The 18,944-nt window shown below is 32.7% G+C and overlaps 1 protein-coding gene across 1 annotated transcript in view; it reads left to right on the top strand.

Annotated features, from left to right (window-relative positions):
* The first annotated feature begins 3,780 nt into the window (after positions 1 to 3,780).
* The window catches only part of LOC149481938 (uncharacterized), a 91,427-nt gene continuing 76,263 nt past the window's right edge, over positions 3,781 to 18,944 (top strand). Inside the window, exon 1 of the mRNA XM_089705187.1 lies at positions 3,781 to 4,268. Within this exon, the coding sequence (XP_089561313.1) occupies positions 4,149 to 4,268 (120 nt within the window). The 5' untranslated portion in view covers positions 3,781 to 4,148. The remainder of the gene's footprint in view (positions 4,269 to 18,944) is intronic.

Here is an 18,944-nt window from a genome sequence, read left to right as displayed (position 1 = left end):
AATTATTAATTTGTACCAAGCTTCAGAAATAATTAATTGTAGGTATAACTATATGTACACTACCTAATATATGCTAAAATTATCTTAATCTTAATACTATTATAAAGGCGAAAGTTTGTATGTATTGATGTATGGATGTATGGATGTATGGATGTATGGATGTATGGATGTTTGTTACTCTTTCACGTAAAAACTACTGAACCGATTACAATGAAATTTAGCACACATATAGAGGGTAACTTGGATTAACACATAGGATAGGTTTTATCCCGGAAATCCCACGGGAACGGGAACTATGCGGGTTTTCCTTTGAAAACGCGGGCGAAGCCGCGGGCGGAAATCTAGTAATTAATAAAGAGGAAAGATTTATATTGTTACAAAATATACAAACTCAAAAACTATATACTCTTACCAATTTTTAATTTTCAGAAAGCTACCTATATGTCTTTACCGAGAGACTATTTTTTACCCGGATAAAACCGGGGCATGAGGCTAGTATCTTATTCACCTGCTTATAGCTTAAAGATAAGTTGAATTAATTGAATTGAATTAATTACATTTTGAACTACATATTTTTAGGAATCTGTGGTAACGAAGTATCAGAAGTTTAGTATTCCCTTTTATTATAAAGTCTAGACTACCCAAGTAAGCCCGGAGCCATTTGCTAGTATATTAACATATAAATACATATATACATAAACAGGTAGCCGATTGAATATGAAATATTTTCCGTAAAGAATTTCGGTGCCGAAAATAAATCTTTCGCGTGGAATAAAATTCCATAATTACCGAGTCGAGCCTTTAACAGAATTCCAAATATTTTGCGTTCATAAAATTGATGTGCTTTTGTATGTATGTTATGTTGTATATTGGGAAACTCTTCGATACATTTTTGTTCAATAATTACTCGTATTTTAAAGTTATTTATTTAAATTTAAAAAGTTGAGTTGCTCAAATATGATGCGATATATAAAATCCTACTAAAATTATAAATGCGAAAGAAAGGATTTATGTTTCTCTTTCACGAGAAAACTACTGAACGGAATTTGATAATACTTGGCAACGATGTAGCTTATGTACCAGAATAACTCTATATAGAGTTACTAGCTGCTGTCTGGGCAAACGTTGTTCTGCCTTACTCTTATCACTTATAAAAAATAAATGTTTCAAAATAGATGTTCACAAAATTCCATGACAATCGGTTCAGCCGTTACAGAGGAGTTTAACTTCAAATACGCGACGATATTATAATACCTATATTATTGGAACATATAATAAATACTTGACGAAACCGCGGGACAGAGCTAGTATGTAATAGGTTTTAGGTACTTATATTTTTTGTTTTTTACAAAACGAACTGGCTTTAGATAATTACTTCTAACGTGTGAGATAGAGTATGAAATGTATAGAAATAGGCCTTATTTAAGTATTAGAACCTACTTATTTTATTAACATGAGCTGAATACGTTAAAAATAAAAATATATGTACCGTGGACACCTGATAGACATTTGTATGAATATTGTTTATAATATACGGGTGGAACTGGGATATTTCTATTACTTATAGCTTAAGAGCTGGTGAAATGATTGTTATTTTAATTTATGATGTATTTTTTGAATAAAAAATTGTAGGTAATGCTGTGCGAATAATTGAAATGAACACAATATAACACAAATGAGATTATTCATTACCTATTCATAATGTAATCCAAAGTATCCAATAGTTTGAAGAAAATAATATATCATGTATAACAATATGAAAATATACGCAAATATCATTGATTCACCAACTGTGTTCTATTTTAATATTTATTAATTACTAGCGGTCCGCCCCGGCTTCGCCCGTGGTACATATTTCGCAATAAAAGGTAGCCTATGTTCTTTCTCAGGGTCTAAAGATTATCTGTGCCAAATTTCATCAAAATCGGTTCAGTAGTTTATGCGTGAAAACCATACATACATACATACTTACATACATACAAACTTTTCCTCTTTATAATATTAGTATAGATTAAACTATCCGCTAACACAGGAACAAAAAACTAAAACGTCATTAATTGAAATTAAATGTTACTAATTGATAGCTTTATAAATTAAACTATATAATTAAAACCGCTTAACCCATTGAGCCCCAAGTGGCCCGATCGGTCCACGACACAATAGATTTTCTATTATGTCTGTGGTTCCGGGGCCTGAGTTATTACGTAATTTTTAAGTAAAACAGAAGCAAAATAACTCTAACCCATTTTCTTATGTCTAGCTCTTACTCTAAGCCAAGGTAGGTACCCCTATAATGCAAGTACAGACCATGATAATTTCTAGATATGCATAAACTTATACTAATCCCTATATTTCCGTTGACATGTGCAAGTTGCTAGGCTGAATCTGATTAGGTTTTGCGTTTATTTTAAGTATTTTATATTGAACTTGACTGATTTTAAACATTATTTCTGTATAAGGTCTACCAACTTCAATTTTATTAGTTTGTACTACAGATGTATTTGATATATTAAATTCTACTTATGTAAGTTGATGTTAATTTAAAAGTTAAAACATTGTAATTTTCTATACTTATTGCACGCCTCATAAGCGAAGCGTTGAGGTGGGTACTACTGTCACTTCGCGCAAAACATCTGATTTTTCAAACTTAAAATGTCTTTATGTATTTTGATCTTTAAATAGATTTAACCCTTAAAATCATGTCTTAGGAAATAGGTACATCTGTAATCTATACTAATTACTAATATTATAAAGCTGAAGAGTTTGTTTGTTTGTTTGTTTGAACGCGCTAATCTCGGGAACTACTTGTCCGATTTGAAAAATTCTTTCGGTGTTAGATAGCTCATTTATCGAGGAAGGCTATAGGCTAAATACCATCACGCTACGACCAACAGGAGAAGAGCCACGGGGGTGAAACCGCGCGGAGCGGCTAGTATCTCATAAAACACCCTAATCGATACCTTACATTCTATATATTCAATATCTAAACTACCTAGACTATATTGTTAATTGTTATCTATACAATATACGCATCTTTACCTGTATCTGTAGCTGTGTGTCAACGAGATCAAAGCTCCCAAACAGATGAATCAATATTGATGAGCTTTTAGTCAAGGGACTAGTAAAGTGATTAGTAAAAAATGTAGCTAGAAATTTCACTTTACTTTTTCATTGGGGATTGTTTTTAATTATAAATGTATATTTGTAATCAACTGAGGACATCTTTAATTGATTACTAAACAAGTTAGGTATATTATTATTATCTGAAGGAAGATGTCAATGTGACTAATGGCTTCAATTGTTCATATTACAATAGTTTCTAATTTACACGTAATAATTCAATTACGTTTTATAGTTTATCTTCATGATGGATTATGGTAATGGACTAAAGTATAATATTTGTGAAACAATTCATATGTTTTTTAGTACCCAATAATATAATATAATTTTGTTATTTCGTAATTACATCTCTAAGTTAATACATTATAATATTTGTTTTTTCACATACAAAACGATCTCATACATCAACAAAACACGTTCACGTTCGTGTCATAAATTCAATGCATACGAATCGGAAATAAACTATAAAACTAATTTTTATCGTGCATTAACGTGTCGATGCTCTCTGGACTGTAAATATGTACGTTTGGCTCGACGGGTCGAGCGCGAGTGAGGAGCGCGGGGCGGGGCGCGTGCGCGGCGCGGGGCGGCGGGCCGCGGGGGACGGGGGGCGGCGAACAGCTGAGCGTGTATATTGACACCACTCTGCATGTTGCCGAGTAGTTAGTAAGATCTCTGTCACCGCGGAGTGCGCACGTAGCCGCCAAACGTTATGCGACTTACGCCGCTTGATAAATAAACGTACGCGGCACACTGAAATTATGACTTTTGGACTAATCGCCGGAACAGAAGAAAGCGGCAGATTATTAGTTCTCGATCGAAAATTAAGAATAGTGTCCAGATATTGGGAGGTCGACGGCGAATGCACTGCCGAGAGGCTCCCCAAGCAGAGGCTACTTTTTGGACTTTAAAAGTTTCGCGAAAGTTTTTTTTATAGACACAAACAAATTTTTATTAGTGTTAAGTGCAATAGGTGAACTGTGTTGTGTTGTTTTTATTTTTGGGGGATTTTTTTTTGGATTCACAAAATGGTTCCGCAACAAATTTCGGATGTGAGGTCCTTAACGCCTACGTCCAATGGTGTTCCTGTTTTTGGTTCACAACTAGTCGACAAAAATTCGTCGACACCATACACTGATGCCACTCAGGTGAGCCCCTAGGATTCATTTTGAATTTGGAACTTAGGTGCTAGAAAACGGTTGAAAATTAACGGTCCGTTTCGTTCGAAATAAGAACTGTCAAACGTAAAATAAAACGAATTTTTTTTTATATTGTATTAAGTGTTTAAAAATAGTGTGTGAAAATAAAGTGATTATTAATAATTTAAAGTGAATAAAAATATCGTGTGGCCATATTAAAAATTTTTCCTAAATGACGGAAGTGGAAAATTAAAATATTATAACTTTTTAGTTCGAGTTTTTGTAAACATAATTAAACTTGCAAAATTATAATATTTTATTTGCATACATCTAATTAATTTATGAGTTACGTTCAAATGATTTGTTTACAAACTTCACTAAAAATTTTGCAATAATTAACAACAAAAATTGTTCCGCGTTCAAACTACATTTGTTATTATGTATGTATTATTAAAAAAAAAATAACAGTAAATTATTTATATAGCTTATGTATATGTATAATACCTATTCGATTAAATAAAATTAAAATGCGTAATATAATGATGACTAAAGTGGAAATTTATATATTTGTTAAATAAAACTGTAAACATGTTGTGAAAATAAAGTGCGTAGTGTTTGTTGTTCAGGATATAGATAAAAACGCGTAAACTGTTTTTGATAAAACAGAAAATGCAAATTTGTTATCGCATATCTCATAAAATCATTTCCTACACTTCGGTAGAATAATAAACAAACAAAATAGGTATCTTCGGAATTAACTTTTTTACGATCTTCATAGAAAATATGTTACACAGACGAAGTTACAGCTAGGTCCTATATGATACAAAACTGAATAAGGAAAATACGAGTGACAAATGACAATCTATGATAGGTAGGTAGGTATAAATTAAAAAAAAAATATTTAAATAGGTATTTCGCAAGGAACAAATCTGAAAATTTTATACCTAGCTACGTTAATATTTCGCAAGGAACAAATTTGAAAATTTTATAGCTATGTTTATTTTAATTTTGACTTTTAATGCAGGCAAAGTGCATCAATTTTTTTAAACTAAATTGTAAAAAACTTGTACCTAACAGCTATTTATATAAATTATAAAATAAATACTTTAACATTTAAAATTTATTTTAAAATTGATAGTAGTTAGGTACCTGAGACGGAAATAAAATAAATAAATTAAAATTAGTTCAAATGAAATCAAATTCGAATTAAGGATACATTTAAATACCTACCTACATCAATAAAATTGGTAGATAATATGCTGGAAAAATGTTAAAATTTATAAGCATTCAATTCACACATCTTTTTTTTATAATAGAAAAAAATACTATAGGTAGGTAGGTAGATATATTGTACTTATTAAAAAAACCTTTGGAAAAAGCCTATAACTACATACCTATAGGTACCTATTGCGCTATGTAATATTGAAATTTTGACAACAATATCATAACATAACCATATACATATTTTGATTGTAAATTACGTAGATACCTACTTACCTAGATCCTGAAATAAAAATCTTATATCACGCTAGCCAATAAAAATATCAACAGTTCTAAAATTAACTGATAAACTTTCAATAAATAATTACGCAGTAACAATTATTTTTATTAATTTTATTTACTTATAGAGGGACTTGAAAAATATATTTATCTAATAAACCGTAGAGACTATAGAGAATACCATAAATATTGATTTCAGAATTCTATGTACTTACCTATGTACCTATCTTTATATTAAACTAGCGGTCCGCCCCGGCTTCGCCCGTGTAAATTACGTTTTATTAAAGTAAATTTATTGCTTGTCAGAAAAGTAATTTAATAAATACAATCGGTGTATTTATATTTTATTACAGCCTAGAGTCTAGATTTAAGATTAAAAAATTTTGAAACACGACAGAATAAATTTTAATTTTGCGTGAGCTAACATTGCTAACAAATTTTCATAACTAATTGCTGTTTAAGAAATTTTTGGCGTTACCATTGCGTGTATTTATGATAAAAACAATTTTATATTCAAATAATCTTTTAAACAACAAAAAGGACTCATAAAATCAACATAAAATACCGTACTTACGCTAAGCGAATAAATTAAATATATATTTACTCTAATTAATAAATATCCTAATAAAATTTTTATATTTTATATAATAAAACTTAAATATTATTACTTCAATATTCACTTAGTTTTTGAATTAAAACACTTCCTTGATTTAAAATGAATGTTATGTTTTAATATTTTAATTTTTAAAAGTATACTAAAAGTTAATAAATGCATCCTCACGAGTTAGAAATATTACATTGATTGATTCGGTACACATTTAGTTTAATATTCTGTATTATACAGATAGATAAGTTTACATTTTTATTAGTCATTGCAACATAATAATATGTGATAGAAGGCACGTAATCTTCGACCACGTTAAGTTGAAATATACATTTTTAATTCAACTAAAATATGAATTTTATTTTTTTAAAACGCTTAGTCACGCCACTCAGAGCTATAACGCTCATATTGGTATAAAATTAATACATAAATAATAAAAAGTATAAATAAACATCGCTATTCAAGGCCTGTAACTCGTCCTGTATAAGGTCATGTATCTAGAAGGTATAAGATTCACTAAGAAATACCAATTCGTATGAAATTGTCGATTTTTCCACGTTATCGCATCCCGCTCATTCGACGCCGAAGTACAAAGTTATAGCCGTCGTAACAATTGATAAAATGAAATTATTGAGTCTCAGTTTATTGCACAGATCGAGTGAAATACGTAAAATGCGCCAGCGAACCCCAGAGTGCATTAACATTTCAATGTCAACTCGTAATATTTTTAGTTCCCCTCGCGTGTGTGCGTGGCCTTTCACGTCCACATTCAAAATACTCGTTCAGTACTAGGAAACGTTCATCTCGGGTCATTCGCATCGCAATCGAACAAAACATTGAAATCATTCTAGTATCATTCGCTCGTTGGGCCCTATTGATTTTAGCTAAGCGCTAGATTATGCCGATCACGACGCGCAGAGTCTCAGCAGGTCTCCGAAATGCCAGGTCGACGCTGTTAGTCATTACACTGTCACTACGTAAAATAATTTGTGCTCGGGGCCTTTGACCTCCGCTAACCAGCTCACTTACAATAGCGTATTAAAATTTTACAAGCGCAAATCGTGCCTGTAATAATATAAGGAAACGATTAATTAGGATTGTAACATTGTTATGTGATAAATTACAATAGCGCTTGTAATTATAACGATTTCAATAGTCACGAGATGATATTGTATGCAAAAATTTAATTGTATTCTATTACGCTTATCATCGATTGAGAAATTTTTAAGGTCATAGATTACACGAGGTAAAAACGGAATAGTTATTTTTTATTGGCAATAAAACATAAAAGCGTGGAGATTCGGACTGTAGGTAATCCGTCCGACGAGGAGCGAACCTCTATCGTGTTTTTTGTACTGTTTTTTACTCGACATGTATCGAAGGCAGGTATAGCAACCAGATCTATTTTCAAGGTTGAGCCGCACGGCAACGTTTACGAGTTGCGACCGTAGCATTCACCAATTGTTAGATTAAGGATCTGAAAAACTATCCACGACCGCTTTTAATTTACTTTTAACACTTCCTGCAAATAAAAGGCACGACCAAAGTTGGCTTTTTCTTCGTGCTAGTCTGCTATAATGTCGATTACAACTTCCACTCACGAAACTCCAGGTCTCGGTATTTAGGGAATTCTCATTAGCTTTGCATTAAGTTTTTCGATTGCATCTAAAACCTGGCGATAACATCGTACTTGACTTTCCAACGATCCATTTGTGTGTTCAAAGATACGGCCATAATTCCGAATAAAATACTATATTATCGCGAACTGTAGAAGAAGTGGAGGTATTAAATTTATGGATTAAGAAATTTTCGTCGTGGAAAGTAACGAGATATTTTCATGACTTAAATTGAAATTTGAATGAGGCGCCGGCACGGTAAGACAATAAATTAAACGTTTAAGGCTGGACGCTTTCAAAATCAATTTTGTGTGAATCCTTTCCTCAAGTTTATCGCTTAAGTAAGTAAATTTATGTACCCTAATGCGCCGTTGGCAGCGTTGGAAATCAACGTTTGATTGTAAAATACGTGCCCATGTCGGCGTATGCAATTTGCTCTACACTTGTGGGTGGCGTTTTAATGGTGCCATTATAGTGGAGAACGGCGATTGTTGCACAAGAATTACCTTCGTGTATAGACATATTACCTGGATGTTTGTTTGATATTAAAATCTTAATTTAATGCGAACGTTTGCTGACATTTCAACGGATTCAATTTATATCGCACAAGTTCCGCGTGAGACGGAATATCGGATCGGGTTGTCTAATGTTATATTAACGTTGGTGAAATTTAACATGGGAATTTTAAAGCCACAATATCAAGTTGCGAAACTCAGCCGGTGACATGTGAAAACAGAAAGTCCAGCGAATAGCAATAAATCCTCGGCGGCCACGTCGACGCCGACTGAAAATCGCAACGAGCAACTTCCCCACGAAACACCAAAACTCAACCATATATCTTTCAATTCCGCATAAGCTCGAGTTCGCCGGTTGATTGTAAACACGCCGGATTTTAGCAAATTAAGTTGAAATTCGTTCATTCAACCTATTTACGTTGTTTTCGCAAACTGCTATAAATCTGCATTATAGGAAGGGGAAACAACAGGATAAGATTACCGATTCGACGCTTTTGCTTTCCTCGTCTCGTGCATTAATATGTGAAAATTGTTTCAGCGTAACCAGTTGTCATTAGGGTGAATCACTTTTAAATGACAGGAAATCCCACTGTCCGTGGCACTTTTCCACGACTATGAGTCTAATCAGACGTTTCAAGCTTTTAATGACTAATATTGCACAACAGTTAGCTCTAACGAAAAACATTAATTTCATCGATTTCTTTACAACTATTCATTAGAAGCGACTATAACCCTTTAACGATCCCATTTGTATAGACGGAAATGAAGCAAGATCTAATCAGTAAATAAATTAGAAACTCTCTACTGAATGTCGATTCAGTAGCAACATGGTTTCGCTTATTAATGTCCCGTGTCTGATTATCTTCAGTTTAGCGAACCAATTAACTTTGGACGTCCAAATTGAATCGGGATTGAGCTTCATTAATGTCGCTCTGTGCTCTATTAGATCTCTTTTATTTGAACTGCAGCTCACATGGACTAAAAAGGCAACATTGTAATTGCGAATTCTGGATAGTTCCGATAAATCACAAATTGACTGCGGGATTGTAAATGTTTGGGATTGTAATTTCTTTACAGCTATGATTGTTGGGAGGTAATAAACGGAATGAGGGCATCAGACGCTCGAGCGAGCTAAAACTTAATACGTCGTGTTTACTCCTTTCCAAGCTCACTCCATTTCGATTTTATTGGCGCTGATATTTCTTGTGAAATATATATTCTGGTCGGAGGTACGTAATTATCTGTACTTATATTTGCCTTTAGGAAAAGTAGCCTAACCCTCGTACGAGTTGATTAGGTGTTTGTACAGGGGCATGTTTATTGTATAAGTTTGATTGGAAAGTAATGGAAGGTCGTGGAAGCATAAAACTCACATTATTGGTGTTTTTTCGTCGGGTTACGGCTAACAATACTTTCGTTTGTTGATTTGAGATTTGTTTCTTGCGACTTGTTTCTTGCTGACCTTCTTATTGTGTTTATTCCGTATTTGTAATTGAATTTATTGCTAATTTCGCGTTCAATGGACAGTTTTACAATATTTTTTCCGTAATGCGCCGTATTTGGTGCGGTTGTTACCGTCTTGTTTTTCTATAGGCAGTAAAACTCGTATGTTAATGACTGTAGATTATTTTCATAGTTTTATAAATGTCTCGGACGAATTATTTTCGCATTATGATATCGGTACAAAAAGTCAAACGTCTTTAATAGTGTTATTAAAGTTACTTTGAACTTTTCAAAATAAATGTCGACATTCTATAAAATTTAAAAGGTTACGTATAGCTAATAAAATCTGTCAGGTCAGAAAAATTGCCTCTGATAACGCTCGTTTTATTATTTTTTAATGTGCAAATTTGAATACTAATTTTATTATGTGCCATAATTGCTACTATTTCGCTTTTACTGAGTCCTTATTTTCCGGGGGAATGCTTGAAAAAGGCGCTTTATTGAGTTAATTAAGATAGCAGTATTTGAAAATTGTTTAATTGAAGGCTCTTTTGACTTGATAATTAGCGAAGACGAACAATCATTGGTAATTGTCCATTTTCGTTTAATTCTGCACCACGGAACATTGAAAACCATAAACTTTACGACGCTCTCAAATTGCAGGACGTCTTAACTTTCTAAAAAGAAATTTCTTAAAACTAGAACCTCTGAGCTTCGAGTTATTTAACTTTATTACTCCCTTCCTTATCAGCTGTCTTGCTTTACCTTGCTTTACGGCGTAATTAATTTGCTTATATGACTTGCTGAGGCTAACATTTTTCCTGCTGTGTCGACAGCATATTTCTAGCCTCTTTTATTTTTAAATACATTTTTATCCCACAATTATTCGCATACGTCTTTGATAAATTATTGAAACAAACATAATATTTCAGATCGTTGTTACAGTCCTTTTTTGTGTATCGAGATTTCCTTTTGTGTTTCTCAATCTTGACCTCTAAGAAAACGTAACAGAATCCAATTTAGGCTGGATAAATTCACCTTTTTAGTTGTTGCCGTATCGGCAATGACCTTTAGAACTTTAATTTCGTTCAGTTGGAACCGGTTGCGATCTAAGGCAGACCTGTTTCTATGTTCTATCGATCTAATCTCGTGTATTTCATGTTACCCTATTATTATGTTTAACTACATATTGCTTTGAGCGATGGAATCACATTTGGCCGTACAAATTATCATATTTTCTTTATTCTCGATGGGAGTTTGTAAAAGTTTCGCTGTTGCTAACTGAAATTATTTTTTTAACTGAACATAACGAACCTTCTGGAGCCTCGAGTGAAATCTCGAAAGTTTCGGACCGGGAACTTTTCCTCTGATATTCACTCGCTCCGGTAATCGCGTTAGCCATTTAACTTGTGGACAGATTCTTTTATACAATTAGCTTCTTATTCAATTGGAAAAAAACTTGCGTTTAGCGAAGTTCGGCTGGCGAGAGGCTTCGAACTTCCCGATTCAAAAAACGGCAATCGAGCTCTAGATTCGTGATTCATAACCGAATAAATTGGGTCTTTGGAATCGATAGCATTATATGTGAAATCGAGAATATTTTGCGTGCAGACGTGGTATGTTAGGACCGTGAAACATTTTCGTCAGGTATACAGTAAAGTCAATACAGAATTCTTTGCGGGCTGCCGTCCTGGGAGTTAACACGCTTAAGTTAAAATTTAAACACGTTGCAGCCAGCCACGATTCGTTTGCAGTAAGACGGGTTCCGTCCATATTTCACTTAGAAATACGCTGGTGGTTGCCTCGTAATTCTTATTAGTTTTAGCGTAAGAGTTATCTTCGTCTGTTGTTTTATCTAGTTAGGGAACCGCGTAATTTGTTTCGTTATTTTGTTGCGCCCCAAGAGGTTTTGGATGATTTACGTCGCCCGTAGCGTGACTTAGAGAACTGCGAATCCCTTGGATGTCAGTGAAATTAATCACCCGTCTTGAATTTCCCCTTGCCTTCGAAATTCCCTTTTACGCTTTTTTACAAAGTCGAACATCTGGTTAGGTTAACAGCTGATTTTAATAAAGCGGCCGCGATGTTATAGTCAATATTTCAAAGGTATTTCGACTTTGAATACGATAAGTTTTTATTATGTTTACAGAAAAGTAATTTATTTGCAAGTTTACAGTAGATATTGATTAAAGATAAAAGCTATAGTCAAGTTTATCAAAATGTTATGGTAAATTGAATGAACATTTATAACCCTGACTTAACAAACAAGATAAAAAGTAAAACAACTAAAACCCAACTACGACAAAAAACGACGCTGAAAAAGTATAAAACAAAAGTTAAATTGATGAACTAATAAAGAAGCTATGAACGAAAAGATGTGAATTATATGCAATCAGCCCATGAATACAGGTAAAGTCACAAGCAAATGCTAGTAATATATATATATTCAAAATGTGCAAGTAAAAAGCTTTCAAATGATACCAAACACGGCATATTTATCTTAACTTTATTTTTTTACTCTGTATGTTTTGTCCGCTAGAGGGCGCCACATTAGATTTTGTGAAACCCCATATAGCCTATAACCAGCGGACAATTAAGACGCTTCTAATGATATGTCATTTGTCGAATTCTGATAAGTAGTTTAGAAGTTACGAGGGAACAGATGAACATACATACATACATACATACATACATATATACATACATACATACATACATAGCCTGTCAAAATCATAACCCTCCTTTTGCTTTGCCGTAGTCGGGTAATTAACAAATTACTTAACAAATTACTTTTTATCGCGAAGGCTGAAAAAGTAACCGTGTTTCTTCTAAATTCACAGTTTATTAAGAAAATAGTGGATTAACGCCCAAAATAATATCTTAACGTTAGGTTAAAATGTTTTGATAGTTCAACTGTGTCTAGACGTAATTGATTTTTATACAAACAACAGGGCGAACAAATTTTGTTTGATATTTTTACGAGCCAAGACTTTTTAATGGTCGTGAATTTAAGAACGAACTACAAATTATGGAAACTTTTTGGCAAAGTAAGATAAATCAGAGTATTTTTTTATTTATAAGCAAAACATAAAATTTGATGCGAAGAGTTTTAATAAACTAGGTTTCGTCTGTTTTCTACTCGGATAAGAATTGCCCTAACTATACAAGACGTACTATTTATTAATTTTAGTTATTCATTATATCATGCCCCATAACCCCACTAAGTTCTATGGATATGGATGGTGTAGGACCATAAATGTCTGTCATTATTAGTATGATATTCTCAACTTGTTAAATGAACATAAAAACTGAATTGGGATGTCCTTTCGAACGTCATTGTGGGATTATAAATATTAAATTTGAACATATTTAATTTAATTAAAAAAATGGAATAAATTAATAATATAGTATCTACTCATACAATTAAAATCCTGTTATGTATTTTTAATATTAAAGCATATTTTTAGGAATTAGGTACCTACATATTTTAAATTTTGATATCGCTTAAACGCTAAACATTATATGATAATAGTTACTAATGATATGTTTTGTTTCCAGGTACGTTCAATTTACTTGCTAGTAACAACTCGTATTGTAAGTATACATCAAACTCCAATAAACAAGATGCGAAAGTATTATCAATATAAACAGAGCTGTTTCAAGCGAATTTAATTCTCCCAAACGAAATGAAAATTACTTACAACTAAAAATCTTTATATTTTTAATATGACCACACTAATCAACCTGAATCTAAACTAAATAAAAAATAATATATTGTCATCATTTAAAATAAAATAAAACCTACAGCGTCGTTCTTTCATTATTAATTATCAGCCAATCAAATAAAGGTCTTAATTAAATCAAGCAATTATTTGCATAAAATTCGTCATCGATCCTTAATATTAAAATGGTCTTGTAATAAAAAGGATTATATCTTTAAGAGTCACCTTAATCAATTTGACATGTGATGCGGTGACACGATATCATGCTTTGTGCATGACGATTTGGAGTCATGCCAATTTTTGGCTCATGGTATACAGTGTTGTGTCTTGTATACATTTTAATTTAGAAGTTTGGATACGTTTATCGAATGTAAACTATTGAGATAGAGAAATTGAAAAATATATTGGTTGGTTATTTAACAATGTATTTACTAACAAAATAATTTATTGAATTATGTTTATCAGTTGTCTAGCTTTCATTGTAGGAGTCTAGCTTAGTTTAAGAATATAATAGTGTATGTAAGATTCGGTTTAATTTATTAATATGATCAATAAATTCATAATCTTCATTGCCTTGAAATTATCAAGAAAAGGCTTCACTAAGACACATCGATACAGTTGAAAATGCAATATTATCTATAAATGCATGCATGCAATTTATTAAGTAGTTTGTAATCCAAATAATACGCTTATCTTCTTTTTAATGCCTGTATCCAGTGAAGGGTTATCATGTATTAACTGCTATTTTATATAATTATTTTATTTAAATTCATTATCGTCTAGTATTAAAATAGTTTTATTAACAGACTATCTATTTATCTATTTTCAAATATTGTTTTGATGTACGTATTAATACATTATTAATAGTTCATATTATTATATACAATATCTATATATCTTCTAATATTATTAATATGAGTTTGTCAGGATGCATTAATGTTTGTTACTCACGCAAAAATAGCTAATCGAATATCTCTATCAATACATACTTTATTTTTAACGCGTGTATACAGTACACGAGTGCATCCGCGGGCTCCAGCAAGTTTATGATTGTGTGGATGCAGCATAAAAAATAAGGCCAGACCGGTCCGGTAAGCCGATAAGAATCTTGCGCATCATTTTCGGACTTATTAATTTATCATTTTAAAATGAACGTCAACAACGCATTACTGTCCCATAAGTTAAAGGGGCTTAACACCGTTAAAATATCATTTTCGTAAGCGTTGCTTTTTTTGTGTGTTTTTTGATAACGTCAAATGCAAGTGCTGTTTGCTTTCATGTTTAGTTATTATAGTAGATAAGTCAAGGTTTTAGAGATTTCGAAATAGGTCGTAATGATATTGATTTTTTTTCTCATTAAAATGTGAGCAAAACCGTGAGTAAAATCTTGTTTTGATAAAACGTTATTACGTTTGACAGAGCGGTAATATTTCGCAAAATTGGAATCTGCGACTTGGCAGACGTAATTAAAATTTCAATATACATTTTCCTATTTGAACTGTTGCTAAGTGAGCAAAATTACGAAATTTACAAAAAGTACCTCTCTATAACCTTAGTGTATTTAATAACGCTTAAATTAGAATGCATTCGTTTTCATACAAATAAACATTTATCTACATGTGTTTAACTTTTAAATAGCTGAAATTCGCCGAAAAACGTTCCTACTTAAAATGTCAAAAAGCTATTTATCCGCTAGCGTAATCAAAACGTTCCTCATTTCGCAAACATCCACGCTTAAAATACCCTATTAAATGTATTTCGTGTCAGTTTACTAAATTTTCACGAAACTTGAGACTCGTAGTAAATTTTAATACCGTAAAATATATGGCCGTCGTTTAAAAAAAGTATAATGAATGACGCGTTCGGCGACATGTAAATGTAGACGATTTATGAAGATGGCCGCCGAAATATGGCGTACACATTCGAAGTTTTCCCGCGTTTTTCGGCGAACTTGCAAATACCTGGAATTGATATCGGTTCGTGTCCCCTTCATCGGTTTTCTTCTAGTTTTGTTGATTCCGGTAAATCGTGATTGAGTATAGTTTTCCGGTATCCAATTTTATTTATGCCTTCGTATCGGAGCAATCGCCGTAAATAAGTTGGTAATACACCATTAAATAGATGTTTGTTATTTTACCTCTTGGCCAAAATCAAAATCATTATAAGAAGAAAACATACTGTTTAGACTATATTATTATCAAATTTAGTAACCTGGACTAGGTTCAGATTCTGAATTTTTAACTTGAATTTATGGAATTCTTTCAACCGATGAAGACAAAGCCGTCGGAAACAACTAGTCTCGAATAGGTGAAGCGTAGTCAGACTAATATTTGCTACCCTCCCGTAGGACCTAGGATGTTTGGATTCACAAACAACTTGTTCTATAGATCTAGATTCTGGTAGACTAATGGTAACTTTATGAATACAAATTGCTAGGTTATGGAAAAGTTGATTTGTTGAGCCGATTTCGATAAAATTAAAATGCAACGTTATCGATTTATCATAGGCTTATTGAAAGCCTATTTCGAAATATAAATAATGAAGTTAAGTTACTAACAAAGATGGGTGATTAATACTTCTTAAACAAATTGACAAACATATCCTCTCATTTCCTATACACAAATGCTTTATAAATCAGTTATTCAATTAAATATTTTTATTGTAATACTATCTAGTCTTCTCTATGTCCATACTCGGCTACACTCTATGGACACCGTTCCGCTCTAAAGAAATTTAACCGTGTTAAGTTTGTGGTTATATTTTGTTTGATTTTATGATAATCGTCTGCATGACAAATATTTAAGGCACTGTTGACAATACTCAGAGTATAATAGACTCTAATATTGATGACAAAAGGTACGTTATTGTTTGTTATAGTTCGAACCATTTCCCTGACAAATAGAATCACAGAGGAAATAGTTATGCGATGCAAAGGAGAATAAACAGTAATAATGATCACGATAAGTATTCTATGAAGAATAAGCGGTTTAATAGATCTTACAAATAGTGGTGGATATTAATGTACTTCTATTATTGTATAGGTAAATAAAAAACTAGCTTGCTTTGCAGAATCTTGTGTTAATTTTAGGTAAATAGCATTTTCATTAGATACGCTGAGAACACTAGACGAGATAATATAAAAAGTGTTGTTATTAGAAATGTGGTTATAACAAAAATAAAACGAACGACGCCGGGGTAAATTGCTAGTAAACGAAATAACCTCTAACGTGGAGCGTAAATTAATCAATGAATAAATAATGCGGTACAACGAACAAACTGAAACACTTTCAACAATTTCAGCGGAAAGTATTCAAGTATAAATAACATCTCCAGCTTGATTGAAAGTAGATAAAATAAAATATAAAGACTTTCGTTATAAAAGCTGACGCTATAAAGATGTTCTTCGAGATAGTTACGGCATAAAATATCGGATAGTTTCTCATCTATAATACATTTGAAGTGATCTGTAATGAAATTCATCGGCATTACGATCGCTTAAACGAACGTAAAGTGCTCACTCCATCGAGGGCCGTAACGAGCGAGCACCAACTTTTTATTAAGCGCATGTGAGCTATAAATTTTACATTTACAGCGTTGAAAACTCGACCACTTTGTTGGTAGGCCATAAAAAGTTCAATTCGTAACAAAGTACAGGATCGCTTCCAACGGATCGCATCTGCGTCCGTTTCTAAACTTATTGATTGGCTGCATCTGGCAGAGGTTCGTATGCTAGACGTATGTACGTCATTCCGCATCAAAATATTCAAGTGGAATCGAGATTATCCCAAGCGGTTACTAACTTTTCGACTCCGGTATCCGCTTTGAATATCAACTGCGAGCGTTTTACGGCGCCGTTTCCCGGACCCGTGGAAGTCTAATCAGTGTTGATTGTGACGCCTGATTCTGGCAGGTCACTTCAAAAGGGTGAATAAATAGTGGCTCAGATTACGTTTGTATCGACTCGGTAATGCGCCTCATTTCCTACCGGATCTAGAGGATAAGAAAACTTCTGACGACCCCGAAAAGAATGGCCCTTAAGTCGAGCGCTCCGATACCTTTGATCCAAAGTTGAAATTAACTCGAAAACAAAGACAGCCCTGAGTATTCGGAGTCGAGTAACTCGTTCAAAGTTTAATTAGAGCCGTTTTCTAGTCCATTGAATAGTCTAATCAAAGCGATAAAAACGGTATCATGTAAATCAATGAATGGATCATATTCCCTTTTTCTAATGCGATTAATGAAGCCCCGTATTCTCTATAGATACCTACATTCTTTTGAAATTCTCTACGATGAACTACCATAAACCTACCTACTCAATTATCAAAATGACTATATATTAATACTTATATCTAGAGTAAATTTTACTCAATAAATTGGCTTGTCATTACCTAAACTCGAGATTATAAGGAGTCGTTTCTTATATGATATCAAACGGAAGGCTCTGTGCAATGCTCTTAAGGTAATGTGTTTATAATTATACGTTTATGTGTGTCTCGGTTCGTGACAGTAACGGGTAAATCGAGGTAATGGTCTGACCGTGCTTTTACGAGGATCAAATGTGTTGGTAATGCTGTTTTGTGTTTAATATGAATTGATATTATTGTAAGCTTGCTTGGCGGTTTATGATGCGGTTTTGAATTGTTTTCTTATTGTGCTTTAAGTTAAATCAGATGGCTACTTAGCTAAAGCTGAAAATATAAGAAGTCGATGGCTATTTAATAGAAAAATAAAATTAATTGCTTAATGTTTTCTTACAATTGGAATGACGATGTTTGTAAACCTTTATTTCGTAATCTATATACATATTATGTATAATAAATCTGTAGAAGGGTCAATTCTGTACATTGAAAATATTGAAAAAATAAATAGCAGGGGGTGTTACTGGATCGATACCAAACCCAAATATGTGATTAAAAAAATTTTTGTCTGTCTGTCTGTCTGTCTGTCTGTCTGTCTGTCTGTATGTGAAGACATCACGTGAAAACTAACGGTTCGATTTCAGTGAAACTTGGTATAATTATACCTTATTATCCTGAGCATAAAATAGGATACTTTTTATCCCGGAAAAATACGTAGAAAAAAAATAAATCTTAATTTTTCTTAATTTTTCCGCGCGGACGGAGTCGCGGGCGGAAGCTAGTAACGAATATAATAATGTTTATAAAGTAGTTCAAACATACACAGAAGATACATAGGCATCCAATATATACAATTTTTAATATCAATTTGTTGCTATGACAACTAGTCAATTTGTTTAGAAGTTAGAACATGCATGCTTTGAGCCC

This window comes from Colias philodice, chromosome 16 (genome assembly GCF_061535455.1).
Source record: "Colias philodice isolate Cphi_HAF_F1 chromosome 16, ilColPhil1 Martin Lab GWU primary, whole genome shotgun sequence".
Classification (NCBI taxonomy): domain Eukaryota; kingdom Metazoa; phylum Arthropoda; class Insecta; order Lepidoptera; family Pieridae; genus Colias; species Colias philodice.
Note: the sequence above shows the minus strand (reverse complement) of the source record. Positions and strands in the feature narration are given on the sequence as shown.